The 13,701-nt window shown below is 29.6% G+C and overlaps 1 protein-coding gene across 1 annotated transcript in view; it reads right to left on the bottom strand.

The window, feature by feature from the left end:
* Positions 1 to 818: 818 nt before the first annotated feature.
* LOC135954406 (uncharacterized) overlaps positions 819 to 13,701 on the bottom strand; it is a 157,103-nt gene continuing 144,220 nt past the window's right edge. Inside the window, exon 6 of the mRNA XM_065504572.1 lies at positions 819 to 1,168. Coding sequence (XP_065360644.1) covers positions 935 to 1,168 — 234 coding nt within the window. The 3' untranslated portion in view covers positions 819 to 934. The remainder of the gene's footprint in view (positions 1,169 to 13,701) is intronic.

Below are 13,701 nucleotides of genomic sequence, written 5' to 3'. Positions count from 1 at the left end.
ATTTTGATTCTACCCCACTGTGCAGCATGCCTATGGAACATTTTCTGCAATTCCGCCTTATTACCTGCTGTTGATAGCTTAAACTTACTCAATTCTTTCTTGAGTTGTTCTACTTTTATCTTCTCAAACTTCATAACTGCTTCTTGTTTTGCAATCCCACTTCTGATACCAATTGTTACGTTGCGTATTTCCTTTAAATAAACCGTATTATTTTAATATCAAATAAAAGCGATCACTAGTTTATTTGTTTTAATTTACACAACAATTTAAATAATTAATCACTTTCTTTTAATAAACTCACTTTATAATTTACAAGAAGTTAACTCTAACAGCGCCTATGATAAACTTACTAACTCTAAGTTGCTGTTACTATTTATATACACAATGCCATATTATAGATGTTTTATGAATTGTCTAACGGACAAAACTAGAAAATTCAATTTCTTCATCTTTCAGCGTCTTTAATGTTAATGTTACCAGCTTAAACAGTTAATATTGGCAGCACTGTGCTGATAAGTAGTATACATAATTATTTGTTTACCTACATTTTTAATAAATTTAAAATTTATTAATCAAATTTTGTATTTTATATCTCATTATAATGAATTTTAATGGCAACATTCTTGCCAAAAAAAGGGATCTGCAAACTTCAGAGCCGTTGCGCCACTAGGTAAATTTTTCCTATCATCCAGATATTTTTACGAATACAATCTATAGAACAATTTTAGGAGAGGCACTGTATGCAGGTATTTGATATTTTTCCGGCCAAGTTAGATTTGATAACAAAATTAAACAAAAGATAATTAAAAATGCAGATATTTTTTAATTAAATATAGTATTTAATTTATATATTCATGGATTACACTTTGACGTTTTAAATACGCAACATATGTATGTACATATTGTAAAACTGATTATAGATTAATATCATCGATTATTCAATATTTTCATTGTTCGAAGATGAGGACAAAATTTTTTTTAAGTTTTGTTTTCGTTTTTCACGCTCATTTTGTTTACTCGTCATAGTTGAAATTTCTTCCTCTAAATCGTGGAGGCGTGCCTTGGTTGCATTGACTCTACGAGATGTATCGCTATCTTCTCCAGCTTTTCCTTTTACTAGAACGTTGTCGTAAACATATTTAGAGCGAACGGACACGCTGGAAACAGCCTGAAATGAATTTAATAGATCTACATTATTACTTCAGATAAAGACAAGAAATATGTACATTACGATTATATAATAAACAATTATGCAATAATATAGTTTTTTTATAATAAATCTTTACCGATTCAAAACCATTGGAATTTATACCGATATATTAATAAGACTAACGGTCATTTTAACAATCTACGATTAAAAGCAAGGACCCTAAATAATAATTATGTTAATTTTTCAGGTACCAAAAAATTTACCATTTTAAGAAATATTTTATATAAATTGGTTTTAATTATTATGTATAATGAAAATTAATATTTTTTAAACATAATTATTATATCCAATAAATATATATTTCTCTTACAGATAACTATTACTAAAGATTTTTATTATTTTTATTTACGATAATAATTATTTTGAATATTTTCTTGATATTAATTGTTGTATTTTTGCAGATTATGCTCGTGGATACATTAGGTGTATAACCTGATTTGTATTCATTGGTCATATAAATAGGCTTTGCATTTGATTCTTAATTTGAAGTAGTTATATCTCGAATTAATTTACAATAAAACTAAAGTATAAAGTATTTTAATATTTAGGTATAATAAATTTTCAAGTGCATAAAACATTGATATCATATTTCGTTGCGATAGCAGTTGTAATTTTGGTGTTCCCTTTTTATTATAGATTTTAACAATAATTTTAAAGTAAACAAGTGTTATTTCTTTTTAAATAGAGCAATGTTTTTATGTTTTGTTTCAATTTAAACCTCTTAACTGCAATAAAACTTCATTTATTAAAAAAATTGTGTGACTAAACTTTATTATATAAAATGAGTTATAACAGTTATGTTATTTCTTATTCATAACTATTAAAAATAATTAATAATATATCTATCGAATAGTAATAGTTATGCTAGAGAAATATTTTTATTTGATACCCATAATAGTTATCATCAATTTTTAATAATAAGAATTGGAAATAATAATTATTCTTATAAATAAAATAATAATTTATTATTAATAATTATTCGCAATTTTTATCGAATAAAAGTTATAACTATTAACCTTGATTAAAAGTTAACGTGACACAATTGTACATTGTTTAATTCTTAACTGACACTATTTAACAACAAAGTTGTTAAATATAACCGAACAAACTTATATATTTATTTGCCAAACTCCATACAAATTCGTTAATTTAAGTGCATTGTTCATACCTGCACATTTAACTAGTTTTCATGCAACAAATTTCATTTAGCTGCCTAATATAAAATTAAATCAAAACAAAATAAGAAAAATACGATTTTGTATAAAAAATAATGTTGTAAAATTCTTAATAATTTTAAAAGTAGCTAAAATAGCAAATTCGTCGTTATTTTTAGACGGAAAAATTAAAATGCTTCATGTAAATTATTAAATTATTAGGATCAGTATAAGTGCATTAAGGTTAACTGAATTTTTAACGTATCTGCACAAAATATCGTACAAAGTTGGTTGTGCAGGTAAGTCAAAATTACTGTAAAAGAACATGGATAAAAAACATTTATATTTTTGTAATATACATATATTTATAATTTTTAAAAATGTCAAGCGCAGAAAAAGAAATTTTGCATGGCGTGATCCAGATACCACCCGGATAATGAACTTCAGAAAAAAATTCAAACCAAACAACAAATGTGCACTTTTGCTTGTTGTTTTTCAGTTTGTTTCTTGCTATAAATGTGCAATATGTATACTTTAAATTGTAACCTTAATATTTTTGAGTTTTTTTATTATACAACTAAAACACAAATTATTATTTTTTGATGACGCCTTTTTAGAAAATTTTTATATTTCAATCTTTCATTACACTATTTATCGTAAACAAATGTATGCAGTATTGCCATACTTTATACTGACTGCTTTTGTTAAGTAATAAAATGATGGCGAAACGTAAATCGGTAACCGTTGGTTAAATGGTCCCCGTTAAACAAACCGACGGTTAGTTAATTTTCCGTTCAAAATTAAATAATCGTACATTGTGAAAATGGCCGTAAAACTATTAAAGTACGCTTACTCTCATTGTCAACGGTTAACTCTTTGCGGTTTGGTGGTTAGTTTACTAACCACATTTTCTATAGTCTTTAAAACATAGTTTATTGTCATATATTGCCATTTAGCTAAACTATTATATATTTTGAAGTCTTCGCTTATGATTTTTTGCAAAACTTTGCCGTCAGGGTGCTCTGGTTAGATAAATATATTAATTTGAAAATATTGTAAAAATCTGTTTTTTTAAGAGACTTTCACTCATTCAATAAAATAAAGATATTTCGGTTGTTTGGTGTTTCGATTTCCAAAAAATTTATACGAAACAAAAATTTGTATCATAGTTATTTTTAATGCCAACCGCCACGGTGGTTAGTAAACTAACCACTTCGCTCCACAATGGGGTGTTTTTTTCATGTTTTGATTAATTTTTTCTTACTTTTTATAATAAACTAACCTTGATTTAAGTATAAATGCAATTGTTTTGATTTTAAACTTATACACAAAAAAGCGTGGCTGAAAGAGTTAAGAACCATTGCAGCGTTGACACACACAAAATATTTTTATTATCTTATGTTGTTGCAATGACGTCATTGGTGATAATTTTAAATGACTTACGCTGCGTTTACACAAAATGTCGAAAATACATCGAAATGTCTACAAGTTGCTTGAACGTTTACACATGCAAGTAAAAGTTCATTTTGTAAATGTTAGCGAAGGAGAATGATGTCGCCAAAATGCCACAAATATAAAAAAATTACAGATAATTTAATAAATAAACCTTTTATATATGAGCATTTGTTATTTTTAAGTCCATTTGCGGCATGAAACCAAATTTTATTATTTTTATTAATAACAATAAAGTGTTACCATGATATTCAAATATTTTTGTATAATATTTTTATAGATATTAGCATAAGCGTAGCTAGACTATTACTCTGGGGTGGGCAAGTGCACTTCCCAAATAGTAAAACTAAAATCATAGAGAAACATAGAGCGAAAACTAGAAAAAAATCAAACAAAAAAATTACTAAAAATAATCACACATACGAGTGATGTTTTTGTGTTCACATAGTTTTTTCTACTAATACATTCTCAGCACTTAGGTTTCTGACAATTGAGTTAGGTCTTTGACAGGAGAGTTTTCGCTCTATGTCTATTCTCTATGACTAAAATATCACAAAAATTGAGTTTGCTAACATAACTACTTCATTTTCAATATTTAAAACTGCTAATTTATTTTATAAAATATTTTTATAATTTTTTTTTATATTTAAATGGGATTTTTTTTTAGTTTTCCTCTTGATCTAAACTGTTATTTGTTCCTTATTATATTAGTTAGACAAAATACTATTTTTGAGTTGAAAAGATTTATTTATATCTAAACTTTCTATATTTAAAAATGTAATATTGTATATATATATATTTAAAGAAATTGTTAACAGCTTTAGGTAATGGAATGTTTTGGAATCGGTATTCGATATTAAAAATTATGCTATCTATTACTGGATTATATATATTTAACTTCCAATAATCAACTGAAGGAATAGAATCCGGCAAATCCAGATTTTAGCTTTTACCTAATGTTGAAATCTTCAAGATCACTTTTAATTACAGCATAATTTTTAATTGCTGACATATAATTCTTATATCTACAACTCCATCTAGTTGTGCAAAGGCTGTTTATTATATTATGTTATTATAATGTTTAATTTGAAGAGCTTGGCTTAGTCATATGTGTGAACACGAATCCACAATAACTAAGTTTAGCCTGTCGGATAAACAATGAACCAAAATGGCTTGCGGATTTGACTCCTTTATGTTAGCTTGTAAACCGTTTTTAAAACCAAACATTACATGTGCTCCGTTGTACGATTGGCATTGGAATATTTTTTAACTTTTTGGGTTCCAAAAACCCCATGATTAATGTTCTAGGGCACTGGAATCTCTTAACGGAACAATCTACAAATCCAAAAAAATCTTTCTGCGACTTTAGTTTATAAACTCAGTAGGCAGTGAGCTGCAGGTCGCTTAACGGTTAACCGATTGAATACCCTACTATTCATAGAGTTTTTGAAACATTATTTAAATGGGAAAACAAATTTTAAAGCTTCATATAGAATAGAAACATTTCTAGAAATTGATTGTGTACATCCTCAGTAGGGATCGTATAAACAATTTTTATCGAATAAAAGTTAAACTATTAAGTCCTTGATTAAAAGTTAACGTGACACAATTGCACATTGTTTAATTCTTAACTGACACTATTTAACAACAAAGTTGTTAAATATAACCGAACAAACTTATATATTTATTTGCCAAACTCCATACAAATTCGTTAATTTAAGTGCATTGTTCATACCTGCACATTTAACTAGTTTTCATGCAACAAATTTCATTTAGCTGCCTAATATAAAATTAAATCAAAACAAAATAAGAAAAATACGATTTTGTATAAAAAATTATGTTGTAAAATTCTTAATAATTTTAAAAGTAGCTAAAATAGCAAATTCGTCGTTATTTTTAGGCGGAAAAATTACAATGCTTCATGTAAATTATTAAATTATTAGGATCAGTGCATTAAGGTTAACTGAATTTTTAACGTATCTGCACAAAATATCGTACAAAGTTGGTTGTGCAGGTAAGTCAAAATTACTGTAAAAGAACATGGATAAACAACATTTATATTTTTGTAATATACATATATTTATAATTTTTAAAAATGTCAAGCGCAGAAAAAGAAATTTTGCATGGCGTGATCCAGATATCACCCGGATAATGAACTTCAGAAAAAAAATTCAAACCAAACAACAAATGTGCACTTTTGCTTGTTGTTTTTCAGTTTGTTTCTTGCTATAAATGTCCAATATGTATACTTTAAATTTTACAGTTGGGTACCTTAATATTTTTGAGTTTTTTTATTATACAACTAAAACACAAATTATTATTTTTTGATGACGCCTTTTTAGAAAATTTTTATATTTCAATCTTTCATTACACTATTTATCGTAAACAAATGTATGCAGTATTGCCATACTTTATACTGACTGCTTTTGTTAAGTAATAAAATGATGGCGAAACGTAAATCGGTAACCGTTGGTTAAATGGTCCCCGTTAAACAAACCGACGGTTAGTTAATTTTCTGTTAAAAATTAAATAATCGTACATTGTGAAAATGGCCGTAAAACTATTAAAGTACGCTTACTCTCATTGTCAACGGTTAACTCTTTGCGGTTTGGTGGTTAGTTTACTAACCACATTTTCTATAGTCTTTAAAACATAGTTTATTGTCATATATTGCCATTTAGCTAAACTATTATATATTTTGAAGTCTTCGCTTATGATTTTTTGCAAAACTTTGCCGTCAGGGTGCTCTGGTTAGATAAATATATTAATTTGAAAATATTGTAAAAATCTGTTTTTTTAAGAGACTTTCACTCATTCAATAAAATAAAGATATTTCGGTTGTTTGGTGTTTCGATTTCCAAAAAATTTATACGAAACAAAAATTTGTATCATAGTTATTTTTAATGCCAACCGCCACGGTGGTTAGTAAACTAACCACTTCGCTCCACAATGGGGTGGAGATGCTTGGAGAGATATTCTTGTCAATTTTGAATTTTATCATATCAATTATCATGCAAAACATGTAATTAATAATGAATTCATCGGCGCCATCCAAATCTAATTTAAAGAAATTGTTAACAGCTTTAGGTAATGGAATGTTTTGGAATCGGTATTCGATATTAAAAATTATGCTATCTATTACTGGATTATATATATTTAACTTCCAATAATCAACTGAAGGAATAGAATCCGGCAAATCCAGATTTTAGCTTTTACCTAATGTTGAAATCTTCAAGATCACTTTTAATTACAGCATAATTTTTAATTGCTGACATACAATTTTTATATCTACAACTCCATCTAGTTGTGCAAAGGCTGTTTATTATATTATGTTATTATACTGTTTAATTTGAAGAGCTTGGCTTAGTCATATGTGTGAACACGAATCCACAATAACTAAGTTTAGCCTGTCGGATAAACAATGAACCAAAATGGCTTGCGGATTTGACTCCTTTATGTTAGCTTGTAAACCGTTTTTAAAACCAAACATTACATGTGCTCCGTTGTACGATTGGCATTGGAATATTTTTTAACTTTTTGGGTTCCAAAAACCCCATGATTAATGTTCTAGGGCACTGGAATCTCTTAACGGAACAATCTACAAATCCAAAAAAATCTTTCTGCGACTTTAGTTTATAAACTCAGTAGGCAGTGAGCTGCAGGTCGCTTAACGGTTAACCGATTGAATACCCTACTATTCATAGAGTTTTTGAAACATTATTTAAATGGGAAAAAAGTTTTTAAAGCTTCATATAGAATAGAAACATTTCTAGAAATTGATTGTGTACATCCTCAGTAGGGATCGTATAAACATTGGGACACATGGATTGAGAAAGTAAAATATTATGCCACTAATTACCAAACATTGAATCAAACTATTTTCATGTAGTGCCAAATTCACTAAAATCTAAATTTAATACTATAATAACCAATTTTAATTTATTAGCTCAATATTTTATTTACTTCATATGTATATATTTTTTAATGAAATTTTGAAATCAAACAATAACCAACAACTTTTAAGTGCATATTTTTTATATTTTAATAGAATATTTTTTTTTTTTAAGTGCATATTTAATGCACATAAAACACTTTAGAGCATATTTTTGGTTGCCCTGATTATGTCATTATAATTATTTCTATTGCTAACTGGTACGCTTTACTAGAGGTTTCTAGAATAATTCGCACCGGTCCATCTTGGCATTGATGATTATTAATTTGTATACCCTTCACCATGACTGTCAAGGGTATATATAAGTTTGTCATTCCGTTTGTAATTTCTACATTTTTCATTTGCGACCCCACAAAGTATATACATATATTCTGGATCGTTATAGATAGCGAAGTCGATACGCCATACAGTGGTATTTTTTTTGTTGCAAAAAGTCTATTTTTTTACAGTTATTTTTTAGAAATCTAATGATGCAATTCTCTAAAAACGATCACCATGAAATTAGGTCATCTGATTTTTGTCTATATTAAAGTTATTTGTGTTGAACTGTGTGTAGCTACCAACATTTTTAAGAGATTTATGCTCGTTAAAGGGCCTTATATGCGAGCTATGACTAATTATGGACCGATCGCCATGATATTAGGTGACATGATTTCCGTATACATAAAACTTATTTGGAAAGGAATTTTGTGTAGATACCTATATTAATTATACATATATGACGGATAAAGTCCAATTTCGGGAGGAAATTTATATAGGGGCTAAGTGAAATAATGGACCGATTTCAGCCAGTTCCAATACGCTTCGTCCTTTGGCCGAAAAAATGTATATGGTGGTATAAACATCAGACTTGAGTCCAAAAAATTTATAAAGCTCAAAACGAGCAAAAAAAGCAAAACGAAATAGGTATGTAAATAAAGTAGGTAAAATGGTACTAGGTCTTTTAGTAAATATTAGAAATTCCCTAAGGTTCTATTCCATCAAACCTTAAATTTATGTAAAATTAAACACAATTTTTAAAATATGTAATATGAAAGCTATTTCAAAAGTGGTGGAAACATATACATTAGGGTGGCCCTTAATAAACGAAAGCTGGATTTTGGTCATTCTCACCCTCCAGTTTGGAGAACATTAGTAAAAAAAATCATCCTGAAAAAATTTTAGGTAAATCGGTTGGGGATAAGACTTGCCGCAAGCCCTCTGAAGTTTTGAGATGCATTTACAAGGGGAAAAAAGAAATTTTTTCAGTTTTTGTAAAAATGTTGCCATTAAAAAATTACTTTTCCAATTTAATTTAAATGTGTACGCAATTGTCGTTCTAATGAGACATAAAAAACAGAAATTGGTCAAAAACTGTTAAAGTTATTAAAAATTCGCCAGGCCATTAACGTGTCTCAGGCAACTAGAATAAGAAAGGTAGGAACAAAATTAACATATTTTGATAAATATTAAAATTAAAGCTCATTCTTACTTAAAATATGTCCATATTTACTTGTATATGAGTTTTTGTCTTCGTAGGATACCGCTAACCTATTCTTAGGTTGAACAAAAAAATAATTTTTTTTTAACGGCAGTTTCAAAACTCCATTTTCAAATTTTTAAAAATTTTGTTAAACAAATTTCAGAATTTTTTGATCATCTCATTTTGATTTATTAAGAATATAATAGGGAATAAAAATGTGAAAAAATTATGAAAATATCTCTTAACTTTTTCGGTACCTGCGATTTAAATTTTGAAATTTTCGAGAAAAGCCAATTATTTGTCAATTTTTAGGCGAATGAGCTCTATTTCCTTACTCTTATGAATTTTAAGCAAAACTTATTCAGAATATTATAGTTTTAATAAAATCGGAAAACATTAACCCTTAAATCGTGAAGGTCAAATATTTCAATATTTGGAATTTCTTTTGGAAAGATTTCGAAATGTTGTATATTTTTGGGCCGATTTTGATGAAATTTTACAAAATATAATACAAAGCCTAATATTTACAACAACAGCAGAAAAATTAAAATTAACCATAAAAAATTATGATTTTAAAAGTTTGGGGTCATTTTAATCCCAAGTGCCATTAAGCGTTAATTTACATTCTTGTGCTGTTATTATAAACCCTTGAGTTTATGTTATATTTTTCTTAAGTTTCATCAAAATCGGCCCAAAAGTATATAATATTTGGCTATCCCTCCATGAAAAATTCCAAATATTGAAAAATTTGACTTTGACCTTCACGATTTAAGGATTAACGTTGACCGATTTTAGTAAAAGTTTCAGAGTATATTTAGAATTATCTGGACTATAATATTCTGTATATTCGTAAGAGTAAGGAAATAGAGCTCATTCGCCTAAAAATTGCCAAATAATTGGTTTTTCTCGAAAATTTCAAAATTTAAATCGCAGGTACGGAAAAACTATAAGAGATATTTTCATAATTTTTTCACATTTTTATTCCCTATTATATTCTTAATAAATCCCAATGAGATGATAAAAAAATTCTGAAATTTGTTTAACAAAATATTTAAAAATTTGAAAATGGAGTTTTGAAACTGCCGTTAAAAAAAATGTATTTTTTTGTTCATACCTAAGAATAGGTTAGCGGTATCCTACGAAGACAAAAACTCATATACAAGTAAATATGGACATATTTTAAGTAAGAATGAGCTTTAATTTTAATATTTATCAAAATATGTTCATTTTGTTCCTACCTTTCTTATTCTAGTTGCCTGAGACACGTTAATGGCCTGGCGAATTTTTAATAACTTTAAAATTTTTTGACCAATTTCTGTTTTTTATGTCTCATTAGAACGACAATTACGTACACATTTCGATTCTTTTAAATCAAATTGCAAAAGTAATTTTTTTAATGGCAAAATTTTTACAAAAACTGAAAAAAATTAATTTTTCCCCTTGTAAATGCATCTCAAAACTTCAGAGGGCTTGCGGCACGTCTTATCACCAACCGATTTACTTAAAATTTTTTCAGTATGATTTTTTACTAATATTCACCAAACTGGAGGGTGAGAATGGCCAAAATCCAACTTTCGTTTATTAAGGGCCACCCTAATATACATACATTAGAGTGGGTAAATTTTTTTCTCGACAAAGCGGTTATCAAAATCGTAATCTACGATGAATTCTAAGAAGTTTTTCCGAAGAAACCATGGGTCTAAATTTTAGACTCTAAAATCAAAATGGAGCTTCCCATTTTTAACGCGAAAATTTTCCTTTCGTATTTTATATTTTTGTTTAAATATGCTAACATTTTATTGAGCCTTTTAGGAAACTTGACTATGTTTGGGCTTTTTTAAAAGGCAAAAAAGATAAATCTTTGCAAATGGAGAAAAGTAACAATAAACTTCACCCGAGCAGTTGTTCAGACTTTCAACATTGAGGTGGGGCGGAGCCTCAAGGCCCCAAATTGGGGTGTCTCGGGAATATTAAAAATTAAAATGATGCCAAATTTTTGTTCTCTATCCGATTTGAAAGATTTTTACATACATATGTAGAATCTACAAGACGAGAGCTACAAAACATATCCCTATAACTATATATTATATTTTATAGTTTACGAGATATTCACCATTGAAATTTAAAATTTTATATTTTTTACCTACCTTGGTCTGTATTTTTGCAAATAGCGGATCCAAATTTCTCCGGATTTTTTTCAAATATATTGTTACGAAATTGTACTTGAATTCAAATATAACGATTTTAACGGCTGATTTAAAAGTAGCATAATGCTTTCAAATAACAGTGCTGTAAAACTGTAACATATCTGTGGGCATTATTAAATAAAAGCATTCAGTTGATTTGATTGTAAGTTGGCAACGCTGTATTCGATTTCGAATATTCAGTTAAAGAACATTGTAGAAAGTACACCACAGATGGCGTATGATCTAGAATATTCGAACTTTGACAGTTAAAGAGCAATCTAGAGTGCAGATGGCAGTGTTATAAATAGTGGCAGAGGTTGCAGTCGTTGGTGAGTTTATCAGTGACGCTTTTCGAATAAACATCAACTAAGTGCCTTAAAGTACATTATAAATTGTGTCTGTATTTCTGAGAATTTATAAACGTGTATAAAAAACATTGAGTGGCTATTTAATTCTGTTGTTGTTGTACATTTTAAAGAGTTGTTACAATTTTCAAACTACTAAACGGCTTTTATTTGCAATCAAAAGTTTCCGGTTTATTTAAAGGAAATAAACCAGCGTTTTGAAAAGGTTAAAACGTAACAATTGGTGTCAGAAGTGGGATTGCAAATTAATAAGCATGAAGTTTGAGGAACTAAAAGTTGAACAACTCAAGAAAGAATTGAGTAAGTTGGAGCTACCAACAGCAGGTAACAAGGCAGAATTGCAGAAGAGGCTGATAGACGAATTCAAGCGGCGTGATATTGACATCGGTGCTTACGAATTTGAGTATAAGGAAGAAATGGAAGTTCTACCCGTGCAACAATAAGCAGCATGGATTTATCCACAATGTTTGCTGTTATGATGGAGAAATTTAAAGAAGTTCAAGAAACTTCTAAAGTAAACAACGAGAACCTGGAAGCGAAATTGAACGAAAATTCTAGAACCATCTTAGAAAAAACTCAAGTAAACAACGAGAAGCTATTAGCTGAAGTTCAAGAAACTTCTAGAGTCAACAATGAAAAATTATTAGCTGAAGTTCAAGTCAACAACGAGAAACTCCTAGCTGAAATGGAAGCGAAATTTCAAGAATCATCTAGAGTCACAGAAGAGAAAATTCAGGAAATGTCTGAAGCTTTTAGCAGCAGAGTGGATGGTATTGACAAGAAGGTGTCAGATTTAGAAAATGGTGTTGATCAAAAACTGCATGACCTAGAAATAAAAGTTAATAATCTTCAATGCCAAGATGGACCGGTGCGAGTTATTTCAGAAGCATCTAGCAGAATAAAGGCACCTAGTTTTGATGGCAGCACACCATTTAATGTTTTCAAGTTCCAGTTTGATACAGTTGTCATTAGAAACATGTGGAACAATGAAGAAAAAGCTATAGAATTGATATTGGCCTTAAAAGGGAATGCCAGCAAGCAACAGAAATTGTTATGATGACATAGCGTTGTAGCAACGCTACAACGTAAGTACGGTGGCGAACATAAAAAAGAATTATACCGAATGGAATTGCGTGGTAGAGAGCAGAAACCCAATGAGACGCTACAAGATTTTGCGTTGGAAATCGAACGTTGGCTACAGCTTACCTATCCAGGGGAGAACAACCCATTTTTGGACCATATCAAGATAGAGGCATTCGTCAATGGCATTCGCGATCCTGAAATAAAACATGCGGTTTGTGCTACACCTAAACCATAATTTGCTGAAATAGTCTCATTTGCACTAGCGCAAGAAATGGAAATGGAGCGGGATGGAGTAATCGAACCATCTTCAAGTCCTTGGAGCTCGCCTGTTGTGTTAGTTAAAAAGAAAGACGGCAGCACTAGGTTTTGCGTCCATTATAGAAAGCTGAACGACGTTACCAAAAAAGACAGCTACCCGCTACCAAGAATTGACGACACCCTGGACACATTAGCTGGAACAAAATGGTTCTCCACATTGGACTTGCAAAGTGGTTATTGGCAGGTAGAGATTGCAGAAAAAGACAAAGAGAAAACTGCGTTTAGTGCTAGTCATGGATTATGGCAGTTTAATGTGATGCCCTTCTGCCCTCAGGTGGTTGTTGCAATTTAAACAACCTGAAGGGCAACTGGCTCGTTGGATTGAGCGGCTTCAGAGCTATGACTTTAGCATCGAGCACCGGAAGGGTTTGAAACACGGCGCGCAGAGAAATGACCCCATACTGTCAAAAATAATATCGGCAAAAGAAGAAGGCCAGCCCGCAATGAAATATCGGCCGAAAATCCGCTGATGAAATCATATTGGGCCCTATGGAATAGTCTACAAATACCGCATATGGG

This window comes from Calliphora vicina, chromosome 3, assembly GCF_958450345.1.
Source record: "Calliphora vicina chromosome 3, idCalVici1.1, whole genome shotgun sequence".
Classification (NCBI taxonomy): Eukaryota; Metazoa; Arthropoda; class Insecta; order Diptera; family Calliphoridae; genus Calliphora; species Calliphora vicina.
This window is presented reverse-complemented; position numbering and strand designations above follow the sequence as displayed.